This window comes from Pristis pectinata, chromosome 11 (assembly GCF_009764475.1).
Source record: "Pristis pectinata isolate sPriPec2 chromosome 11, sPriPec2.1.pri, whole genome shotgun sequence".
Lineage (NCBI taxonomy): Eukaryota > Metazoa > Chordata > Chondrichthyes > Rhinopristiformes > Pristidae > Pristis > Pristis pectinata.
Window position 1 is genome coordinate 48999279 of NC_067415.1, and position 12762 is coordinate 49012040.

A 12762-nucleotide genomic window follows, 5' to 3' on the forward strand; every position below is an offset into this window, starting at 1 on the left:
ATTTTTCCCATCGAGACCATCACATCAAGCCCAAAAACCTATCCTCATCAATGCCAATATATCCACATTTTCAGCAAAGGATGGCCCACAGAATAACAATCAACACCATTGATGCAATTTCCTCTCCCCAAGTCAAACTACTGCAACCACTGAGAGTGAGCATGTATGCTGAAAATGGCTCATGTAATATGGTTTAGGGTGATTTTAGGACTCAGCTTCTCAGTGAGCCATCAGGAAATTCCCGAATATCAGTTGTGACTAGGGTTCAATGCAACAATAAAACAGAATATTTAAGAAGATTTATTTCAAATTGTCAAGATTTTAAAAAGAACAAGTATAAAATTTCAGTTGTTGACCAACTTATGATTACAGAATTCATTCTATTCCTGTGCGCTTGCGAATTCTGAGGAACACATTCCAAGCATTTCAATATATTTAGCTCCTTAAGGAGGTCACACAGGAAATAACAAGGTGAGTTATGAAACTTTAAAATATACAACTGGCAGCTTTGACTTAAATCCTATACCATTAGAAAAAACACTTGTTTATGGTTACATACATATGAAGTACAGTACAATTTTACCTTGCAGTTTCACCACTTATACAGAAGATTTCCAAAATAAAATAAAGCATAAGTCTATGTCTATTGTTGCAAGGAAACATCCCGGACTATTTTACAACTTAAAATTTTCAAGTAATAAATGGAGGTAAAAACAAATAAAAACCATATTAAAATTCAGCACATGATTAAAATTGATCATTGTGATTTAAATACTGTGAAGCCTTTGAATTCTATGCACCCCATTTCACAAATGACATTGTACACATATCTGATCAAGCATCGTAGCTCAAATATGATGGATAATCCTTCATACACTTAACAGAACTAAAAATTAGCCTCAGTGAAAATGCAGAGATTTACATGATTAAACAATGTTTAAAAACATGGAAGCACCCTACAGCAAAAAAACAACTTTCTTTTGAAATTTTGCAAACTGATGGATTAGCAGAATTTCATATACAAATTGTACCACAACCCCAAAATAAATGTCAAATCTAAAAACTGTGGAAATGACAAGGCACTGTTACCGGTGGAGGTCAATGACAATTAATATGCAGTTGTATCACATTCTAATTCTGTTCTACCAATCTTTGTAAATACTCCTGTTTTCAGAAACAATACATCAGTCTGTCTTACCAAACAAGTCTAAAAAATTAGTTTTATCTAGTACTCAAACACCTCTAGCAAAGATAATTCATAAACCTAGGGTTAACTATGCTCATAACGGTAAAACAAGCTAGCAAATATTTCCATATCACTATGAAACCAGGAGTGTTCAAACAAAACCTTACTCTTGTTATATGATACTCCTATAATAATTTTATAATGCCCTCTTATGGAAGTTATCTGCTGGAAGTTTTAAAGCCTGTTTTTTTTGAATAGCATTGCAACATATTGCAACAGCCTGAGAATGTGTAGGTTTTCACTACTTCTCACTTTGTGCATTTAGCAAAGAAAATATCATTGACATTTTATATATTTTAGATGCATAGGTTTTTATGGGCTAGAGTTCAACCTTTTGCTGGTGGAGAATACTGCTCAAGAAAATAAAGTCTGCTCTTGTGTTGCCAGAATACAAGACACAGGTAGAGTTGTATTATTTTTTCAAAAAAATCTGAATGAAGTCAAAATGTAGAGGATTACTATGCATAAACATATCTTTAAGCTCTGTTGTAGAAGAAATCTTAATAGCAGTCGGTTGACTATCAAGCTGTGGAAAATATAAATGAATGTTGTAGAATTTTTTTTGCTTCTTATATCGCTACATTATTTGAACTTTTTTTAAAAAAATCCTATGAGCAACATTAAGTTTTTATATTTGGGCAATTTAAAAAAGGTATGGTACAAAATTTAAAAAAAAATCTTTAGTTTAAAAAATTTAAACATTGTTTTCAAATAAATATAATAAAACAGGCTATGTCCAATAATGAAACAAGTTGATTTTATGTTATTTAAAAGCACCTTTACATAAAAAGTTAATTTTATCAAAAAGCTGAGTTTTAAAAAGTTGTATAAATCTTTTTTATACACAATTTATGGTTTTGCTATATACAGTATAGCAAAAGATTTTATGAAAGATTTGAGAACTATTTCTTAGTGTATAATTCTTACCATTATTAGATTGTTCTAATAGTTTTAAGGGACATTTCAATTATATAATTTGAATCACAGATCATTAACAGTAATTTTTAAAAACACCTATTCCAAAAATGTTAACTTTTTTCCTTTAACAAGATGCACAACTTACAGCTAATTTCCCTAAGGCACTACAGTTCCATCACAAAACAATCAAGAGTCCCATCCATTCAATAAGTTTCGTTCATAAAACAAAAAACAGAAAACTTGTAAACACACATCTATTATGTTAGATTGATATTCCAAGACAAAATCATTCCTTGTTCATTTACCATAAATTGACTACCATGGAAAAATGAGATAAAGGTGCAAGAATGATACAAATGCATCTCTGATAGACTGAAATAATTTGTGTGGTATCCAGGAGATGCTCTTCCAAATTAATGTTTGGAGAGAAAAAAAAGTTTTGTACCACCTGAGAAAGGTACAGTTACCACCTCACATCTACGTAGTTCCTAGATTTTTCAAAGCCAACATTAGTTTGTAATCTTGTAAATGTCTCTCAATAAAGTTAATAATTTTCATACCTCCACAAATACATATGTTAATTATGGTGAAAACAGAACAAAATGCTGCTGCAAATGAGTATCTACTCACTTAAACATCTTATTTTAAGATAGATTATCAGAAAAATCCACTGTTTAAGATTCTGCAGCATTTGAGAAAACAAATTCCAAATGAAAAGCAGCTCTAGGCAGATCATCATTTTCAACATACAAGTTTACATATTAGTTTAAATATGCATAAAATATATCCTTCTACAGCTTAGCTGGTTAAAGTTATTTCCAATGTCCCCCTACGAAGAAGTAAAAATTATGTTGGAACTGCCAATTAATAACAAACCTTTTCTCTGGTTTCTGTAATTTAATTATATTCAGGGTTCGAGCAATTTTGATTGGCAGAAATATTTTGTCAGACCTCTAAAATAAAAGAATGAAGGTCTTCCTGTAAAATCGAAACTCATTTTAGTGTTTTATTGCATTAAAAAGAGAGTTTTTCTGCAGGAAGTAACAATATGTTGAAGCAGTTTTATTACTGCTGTTCACTCCCAGTCCCTTTTTAAATTCTCAAATTCAAGATTATAAAATGGATTCAATGTTGGGTCTGTCAGTTGGTACTGCTTACACAAGACAAACCTGGTTCTTATTGCTGGTTAAAATATAAAAAAGACCAAATCTAACTACTTTGAAAACAATTAGGGTGCAAAAATATTTAAAGACTTCACAGTAAATTTTAACAAACATGGCAGTTGTTACTCTCACTTGCATGATGGACTTGCCAATGCATTTTTCAAGGAGACAGCAGGATGTTTCCAGTCTTCTCCATCTTTTTACCCTTGGACAATGCTGCAACTTGTTTCAACAATTCTCGATTTTTGGCCTATTAAAAAAGGGATAACAGAACAACTCTGTTAAAACACACTCATACTAAATTACCAAAAACGTGCATCAGAGAAGATTTCAAACATTTTAGAGGTGCATTCAATGCCTATTTCACAGACATCTGCATTTAATAATGAAGTATCACAACTGAAACTGTCACCAGTAGTGCCTACATACATTAAAAAAGATCCTCTCTACATTATGATACAGATTTAAATATAACTGGATTTAAGTTGTATGGGTTAATAGATGATAACAGATACAAGATGCCATATTTAATGAAGTAGCCCACACAATTAACAGTCAAAAATCCAACAAAAGCACCATTGTTTAAGTATCCATTACAAGATAACATTTAAAAAAATACCATCCAGATCTCTTCATTCCCTTTAGACTGCAGGGACCTCTCTCTGTACTTTAGGCGTGCACTGGGATTTTGTTAAAACTGACAAATATGACTACTGTCTCCAAAGTTATTAAGCAGTGAATGAAAATGGTGACAATGCTTTTAAATTCTGCTGGTGAGTACAGATTTTATGCACTTGTTAACTAAGGTGATGTAAACATACTTTTATATTCTTTGAGTGTTACATTGTTTGCATAGATCTAAATATTTTAAGGATAATCCACAATACCATATGTTGAAAATACCCATTCCAATTATCATGTCAAAATGTCAGTTGTAATTATTACAGAAATAGAAAGTCAGTAAGATGAGATGAATTAAACAAAGTAGGTGTTATATATCAATAATAAAAACTAACTAAATGACCCATTTCTATGCTAGGAATTCTTTGTAACATTTCTTCCCACTCCACTGAATGCTGCTGTATTTTGCTTACAAATCATATTTTGGCTATCTTTGTAATTTGCAAGTAGCAACAACTCAAGTGTCAAAGATGATTGAAACAAGGTCAAAAAAATCATAATTTACAATATTTACTCAGTTGAATCCCCTTTCAAAACATCATTAAAAATAATTTTGAAACAACAATATGACCCCAATACCCATCCTACTTTTAATTGAACAATTAGAAAAAGTTTTCAATTACATCTATACAGTCAAAGCACATGCATTTTCAGAATTTATTAGTCTGTTATCTGTGCACCAATAGGAATTGAAGGGCACATCCTCTCAAGAGTGTTTCTTTGCTTTTTCTAAAAGCTGTGAAACAAACTTGAGATTAATATATTTTACTTCAAGTCACAAGATCACAAACCAAGGGAGCAGAAGTAGGCCATTCAGCCCATCGAGTCTGCTGCAAAGAAAAGGTGAAAAAGAAATGAGAAATTGGGGGGGGGGGGGGTCTGCTCCATGAGCGGAAAAAAACTATTCTAACCCCAATTTCTGGCCTTATCCCCATATCCCTTGATACCTTGACTAATTAGATATCTATCTATCTCCTCCTCAAACACCTCCAATGATCTGGCCTCCACTGCTGTATGTGGCAAGGAATTCCATAAATGCACTACCCTCTGGCTAAAGAAATTTCTCCTCATCTGTTTTAAACCTGTACCCTCTAATTCTAAGATTGTGCCCTCTGGTCCTGGACTCACCCACCAAGGGAAACAGCTTGGCCACATCTACTCTGTCCAGTCCTTTCAACATTTTAAATGTTTCTATGAGGTCCCCTCTCATTCTTCTGTATTCCAGCCGACAAATGCTCATCATATGTAAGCCCTTTCATTCCGGGAATCATCCTCGTAAATCTCCTCTGAACCCTCTCCAACATCAGCACATCTTTCCTAAGATATGGGGCCCAAAACTGTACACGGTATTCCAAATGAGGCCTCACTAGTGCCCCGTAGAGCCTCATCAACACTTCCTTACTTTTATACACTATACCTCTCAAAATGAATGCCAACGTAGCATTCGCTTTCCTTATCACCGATCTGACCTGGCGGTTAACCTTTAGGGTATCCTGCACGAGTACCCCCAAGTCCCTTTGTACTTCTGTACTTTGAATTTTCTCCCCTTCTAGATAATAATCTGTCCATTTATTTCTGTTTCCAAAGTGTACAACTGCACATTTCTCAACATTGAATCTCATCTGCCATTTCCTTGCCCATTCTCCTAAACTATCTAGGTCTCCCTGCAACCTTCCTGTCTCCTCAATACTCTCTACTCCACCGCCTATCTTGGTGTCATCCGCAAACTTAGCCACAAAACTATTTACTCCATCATCCAAATCGTTAATGTACAGGGTAAAAAGAAGTGGCCCCAACACCGACCCCTGTGGAACACCACTAGTAACCAGTAGCCAACCAGAACAGGATCTTTTTATTCCCACCTTTTGCTTTCTGCCAACCAGCCAATGCTCCACCCATTCTGTTATCCTACCTGTAATTCCATGACCTCTCATCTTATTAATCAGCCTCTTGTGCGGCACCTTGTCGAAGGCCTTTTGAAAGTCTAAAAACACAACATCTACCGCCTCTCCCTTATCCACCCTACCTGAGATTTCTTCAAAAAACTCCAATAGGTTGGTCAGGCAGGATCTTCCCTTCACAAAACCATGTTGGCTTGGACCTATCTTGCCTTGCACCTCTAGGTATTCCATAACCTCATCCTTGAGGATCGATTCTAATAACTTTCCCACCACTGACGTCAGACTAATAGGTCTGTAATTTCCTTTATGCTGCCTCCCATCTTTCTTATATAGCGGAATTACATTTGCGACCCTCCAGTCCTCCGGAACCATACCGGAGTCTATCAATTCCTGGAAAATTATCACCAATGCCTCCACTATCTCTAAAGCCACCTCCTTCAGAACCCGGGGATGCACCTCATCCGGTCTGGGAGACTTATCAGTCTTTAGTCCATTTAGCTTTCCTAGCACCTTCTCTCTAGTAATCTTAACTGAACTCAGTTCCATTCCTTGAGACCCCTGACTATCCAGTATATTGCTGATGTCCTCCACAGTGAAGACTGATGCAAAATACTCATTTAGTTCCTCTGCCATCTCTTTATCATCCATTATAATCTCTCCCGCACCGTTATCGATTGGTCCTATATCAACCCATGTCTCTCTTTTACTCCTTATATATTTAAAAAAAACTCTTAGTATCCTTTTGAATGTTATCTGCCAACTTCCTTTCATAATTCGTCTTTTCTCAGGACCATCTTAGTTTCTTTCTGCAGGTTTTTAAAATTTTCCCAGTCTTCTGTTTTTCCACTAATTTTTGCTTCCTTGTATGCCCTCCCTTTTGCTTTTACTTCAGCCTTCACCTCTCTTGTTATCCACATTTGTGCCTTTTTTCCATTCAAAACCTTTTTTCTTGGAATATATCTATCTTGCATTTTCCTTATTTCTTGTAGAAATTCCATCCATTTCTGCTCCGCTGTCCATCCAGCTAGCTTACTCTTCCAATCAATTTGGGCCAGCTCCTCTCTCATGCCACTGTAATTTCCTTTGTTCCACTGAAATATTGATACACCAGTTATCAGCTTCTCCTTCTCAAATTTGAAACTGAACTCAATCATATTGTGATCACTAGTTCCTAATGGTTCCCTTACCTTTAGTTCCTTAATCACCTCCGGTTCATTACACAGCACCCAATCCAAAACAGCCGATCCTCTGGTGGGGTCATCAACAAGTTGCTCCAAAAAGCCATCCCGTAGACATTCCACAAACTCACTCTCCTGAGATCTATTGGCTTACTGGATTTCCCAGTCCACCTTCATGTTAAAATCCCCCATAATTATCTTAACGTTGTCACTCTGACATGCTTTTTCTATTTCTAACTGCAACTTACAGTCCACTTCCTGACTACTATTAGGGGGCCTATATATAACTGCTACTATTGTCCTTTTACCCTTGCTATTTCTTAGCTCCACCCATAAGGATTCCACCTCTTCTGACCCAATGTCCTTCCTTTCTATTGATTTTATATCATTACTAACCATCAGGGCCACACCACCCCCTCTGCCTACCCGCCTATCCTTCCTATACACTGTGTACCCCTGGACATTTAGTTCCCAATCACATTCGTCATAAAGCCATGACTTGGTGATTGCCACAATGTCATATTTATTAATCTGTAGTTGTACCACTAGGTCATCTACTTTATTCCTAATGCCACATGCATTTAAATATAGTACATTTAGTCTAGTATCTGCTATTGATTTTGTTGTACTTCTATTGTTCAGCAAATTATCCTGACTTTTCACTTGCCTGTCCTCCTTACCATCCTCACTACACACGATCATGGACTTGTTTCTATATACCTCATCCTGTATCCTAACATCCTGGTTTATTGTACTTCTATTGTTCAGCAAATTATCCTGACTTTTCACCTGCCTGTCCTTCTTGCCATCCTCACTGCACACTGTCTTGGACTTATTTCTATAAAACTCCTCCCTTACCCTACGATCTTGTATCCTAACATCCTGGTTTCCATCCCCCTGCCAGATTAGTTTAAACCCCCCCCCCCCCAACAGCTAAATTAAACATTCCCGCCAGGATATTGGACCCTTTGGAGTTTAGGTGTAACCCATGCCTCCCCCAAAAAAGGTCCCAATGATCCAGAAATCTGAAGCCCTGCCCCCTGCACCAGTCACTCAGCCACGCATTTATCTGCCAGATCTTTCTATTCTTACTACCGTTAGCACGTGGCACAGGTAGTAATCCTGAAATTACCACCTTAGAGGTCCTACATCTCAACTTTCTTCCTAACTCCTTGTATTCCTCCTTCAAGACCTCTTCTCTTTTTCTATCTATGTCATTGGTACCTACATGTACCAAGACTTCTGGCTGATCACCCTCCCCCCTCAGAATATTCTGGACCTGGTCCGTGACATCCCGTACCCTGGCACCAGGGAGGCAACACACCATCTGGGATTCATTGTCGGTTTCGCAGAATCTGTTATCCGTTCCCCTCACTATAGAATCCCCAATAACCACTGCATTACTCTTTCCCCGCTGGACCACAGTACCAGGCACGTACAAGTCAAGTATATTCATTTGATATTTAAGAAAAACAAAAAACTTAATTTAACCACCACACAAGGCAACCCCCGTGATCAACAGCAATGAAATGAAAAGTGTCAGTACCGAAGAAACAAGCATGTTGGATAACTTGGTGAAGCTATAGTGGATGACATCTTGAACAGCAGCACCAGAACCTTACAACCAGGACCAAGTGATCTCAATCAACCAAAACAAAATGCTGTAACTCATCACGTTAGATTATTTGGGCCATCAACCTGAAGCAATAACTTTGTTTCTTTTTCTCTCCACAGAAGTTGCCTGAAGTGCTATGTTCTTCCAGCATTTATTTTAGATTTCTAGCATCTGCAGTTTTTGATTTTCATAATCAATCAACTGAGTCTGAGCTCTCAAGACACATCATGCCCAGTCACAAATAATGATGTCAATTAAAAAACAAGTAGAAGGAGATTGAAATGATGCCAGAGCCAAGCATTCAAATGCAAAATGCAAGAATGAGTGGCTGCAATAACCTTAGGATAAAATTGCCAAGTGGACAATCCCTCTCTTTCTCTTCACAAAACCACCAACAAAGATGCTGGTTTCAGCACATTCACTTCACTTCATATAACATCAAAAACTGGCTGAAGAAGACTGAAAATATAAATTGTAGGATGCTGAGACAGCACAGTAATGCAGCTAATACAGCTGCTGCCTCACAGCTCTAGTGACCCAGGTTCAATCAAAATGTAAACTGCCAAGTATGTGGATGAGTGGCAGAATTTTTTGGGGGGGGGGGGGGGCGGAATTGACTGGAATGTGGAGAGAATAAAATAGGATATATAAAACGGGGTACTCGATGGTTGAAACAGAGTTGGTGAGCTGTATGGCCCTCTCTGTGCTGTATGATTCTATGAACTAACTGTCCCCTGAGCCAAGCTGTTCCTTCCAATAGGGTTGCAACACTGGTATCCATTTAACAATGTGGAAAATAACCCAGACGTGGCCAATGCACAGACTGACAATTGCAACTATATCAATTTACACTGAATCATCAATCTGCTGAAAGTAGTCATCAATAGCTCTATTTCAGAGGTGAGGCCACAAAATCTGGATTCAATTGACCAGGAATACAGACGGCAGTGGAGAGAAATAGAAGGAAATTTGTTGAGGACACAAAAGAGGCTTCAAACCTGTTGATAGAAGAAACTGATAGACAGGCCAAAGGCTTGGGTCTCCCTCGTGGGCTTCCTTCCCTACAATGTTACTACGGATTGCTCCCCGTTCCGATAATTTGCAATTACGTAATTATTCATAAAGCACCTCCATGTACGAACATTTTTCATGTACCTTGTTGCTGCCTGTCTTGAGATGGTAGCAGAATTCAGCTGCTAATTGGAAGTTTCTAAATTAATGCTATCTTTTTGCTGGAAGATATTTATAGTCACATTTTTTTTATAACAATGAAATTAATGTAAAGCTGAGGAGGACAGGAGTAGTCTGTAGAGACTTAGGTGTTTCACACCGAGCATCAACTAAATAAGTGCCAACACACTGGGTAACTCATGCCAGATACATGCTTAAGTATTATTTCCTAGAAGTTGTTAAATTATATAACGGTGTAAAGTCAGATAACTGCAGACAAAAAACCCAAATATTAAAAACTGGTAAATACCTGTAGCTGTTCCACCACCTCTTTGTGAGCTTTTTCCATGTTGTTCATTTTTGTTCTTAGATTAGATTCCTGGTATTGAAAATCTGCTTTCAACTCAGTCAGCTTTAAAGAATAAAAAAAATATTAAGCACAGAAACTCAGTGTATCATACAATAAGTTTCAGTGTTATATTTTTTTTAAATTTTGTTTTCCCAGTTTCTTTTGCTTAAAAAAAAAACCAACTGGTACCCATACAGATTTTTCACAAAAGTGAGCACTAGTAATCATTTGACTAAATCGTACTTTATTATAAGCACAATCGTATTGTGCCTGGTTTTCATGCATTAGTGGCTTCTGTTAAAAGGCGGTAGGCATAAGTCATCCATGAAATGCTGCTGATTTTCTGTTCTTTTAGTTAGGAGTGCCAGGGGTAGATGCAAAATTTCACAGCTGTTCCAGGAATCAGCAATTAACTCAGCAAAGGCTGGAATTGAACGTGGAACCTTCTGATCTACATCTCCTGCCACTATAGTGCAGAGTAGGGTTCATTGTACCTTTTTATCTCTTTCCAAAATGGTCTGTTCTTTCTGCTGCAGAAGCCTTTTCAGAGACATCACTTCTTCTTTCAATTGGTTGATTATAACAAAGTTGTCTGTCCCACCAGAGTCCATTGACTGGGTCAATGAGCTGCTAGCAAAACAAAATACACTTTAACATAAAATCAAAATTAATAATTTGCAAATATCTTCAACTCACTTTATTGTTGCAATAATAGCTGGACTAAGTTTTTAAACATGGTCAACTACATCAAGAGGTTTTGAGAACAATTCTCACCCTAGCACTTCAACATGTAATTGACATCAATGTTTCAAAACATGGCTGGATCATTTGACCCAACATCCACCCACTACTTGCAAGTCAGTTGTGACTGTAACTTAGATCACTTACTGTTCTTCAACGAGCCTGCTGAACTCCTGACATAAGTTCTCTGCCACTCAGCATTTATCGACATACAGGGAAGGTCACTCAGCACACATTAATGATCTCCCTTCATTTCACAAGTGATTGATATGGAAAGCATTGGTGATGGTCCTCATTGCTATCTTTTTTGGGTGGAGAATGGTCTCATACCCACCTATCACCCCAAAAGTGAACGCATTTTAGAAATACCAGATGGATTTTCATATCAGTCATCTAGGAGGAGGCAAGAGTACAAAAGACTTAAATATTTTGTCTTGTTGGTTGGCATTTATGAGAAAACAATTATATGGGCCATGTTAACCAAATTCCCTATATCCCCACCAAGACCCTATACCCCAGACTCCTAGACTGAGCCAGAGACTCGAGGAAAAGTCAGGCTCCCACTTAGCTAAAGGCCTCTTGCCAGTCAGGCATCTGGTTGTGTAGAAAAGTCTCAGTGGACCTGGATTCTTGAGCAGCAGGAATCATCTATTCATGTTAAAGGCCTGAGATTCCACCCCCAGTGGCACAGTTTTGCTGGCAAGCGGCCAGTTGGAAAGTGGCTATCTTGGTGATCAGCAAGCCATCTTCTATGTAAAATAAAAAGCATCCCAGCAACTGACCCATAGATTTGAGAGGCAGTCAGAGATGCAAACATCAAATAAAGTGTTAGATAGAAAACCTACCCGATTGTTTTAATTTATGTATATAAATTCATGACAATAACATAAACATGGGGAAAGAAATTAGTCTTCCAATTGGCAGTGCTAAACATTCAATTTAGTTATGTCCATGTCACATACATCATTGGAAAGAAATTCTGGAAGTGGAATTAAATGTATGTATGATATTGTACATCCTGCTTGTGGTATCAAAATGGCTGTTTTGTTTATTATAATAATGGTTGAATTTCACACTAATTTGCTATACAAGCAGTGTTTAAAATTTCAGTCAAATGTTATGCAAGTATAAGGTTATAAAGTACTAGAATGCTGTTCAGCACCCACAGTGACATGGGACATAAATTCTATCATTCTGCAACAAAGTGGTAAAGCTCAGTGATGGAAAATGAAGTCAAGCAACATTTAAACAAGATGGATTAACCACAGGAAAACTTCTATTTAGCTTCTGCATGCATTCTATGCAACAACATTCTTGGTGACCAGATGTAGGCCGTGGAGCCCAGCATTAAATCTAGGCAAATTTGGACACTGCAGGGAAAGAGCTACTTAAACAATTAACTGCAAGTAAAACAATTCAAATAAAGGACTTTAGCCTGCCACGTCCATTTGATTGTGCTGTTACTCTTTATCAATTCCTCACAATTAGTACAACCTGGGCAAAAACTTCCAAATTGCATCCCGCGTAATTCAATTTTCTGCTATTTTGTGTGTTAATTTTAAAGATACATTTCTAGAAGCAAGCAGTTTCCCCCAGCCCCTCCATAAGATTGGCCACATCACTAATAGAAATTTCTGCCAATTGGACTTGTTTGGAGGAATCAAGGCAACTCTTAAAAAAATCCTTTAAGATAAACAAAAAATCTTAGCTCCTAGTATAAACAAGCTTTGAAAATTAGGTTGAATTGTCACAAAAATAAATGCTTTGCAAGGTGTTCAAAGGAACTCCGGAGTCTACTCC

At 37.1% G+C, this 12762-nt stretch overlaps 1 protein-coding gene across 5 annotated transcripts in view; it reads right to left on the minus strand.

Moving 5' to 3' along the window:
* Positions 1 to 284: 284 nt before the first annotated feature.
* Positions 285 to 12762, minus strand: part of fam76b (family with sequence similarity 76 member B) — a 40293-nt gene continuing 27815 nt past the window's right edge. For 3 of the 5 annotated variants that reach the window (XM_052026805.1, XM_052026804.1, XM_052026807.1), the window contains 3 exons: positions 10716 to 10851; positions 10183 to 10284; positions 285 to 3577 (listed from right to left, as the gene is read on the minus strand). In XM_052026805.1, the coding sequence (XP_051882765.1) occupies positions 3488 to 3577; positions 10183 to 10284; positions 10716 to 10851 (328 nt within the window). In that variant the 3' untranslated portion in view covers positions 285 to 3487. The remainder of the gene's footprint in view (positions 3578 to 10182; positions 10285 to 10715; positions 10852 to 12762) is intronic. The other 2 variants (XM_052026806.1, XM_052026808.1) reach the window with 1 other exon arrangement.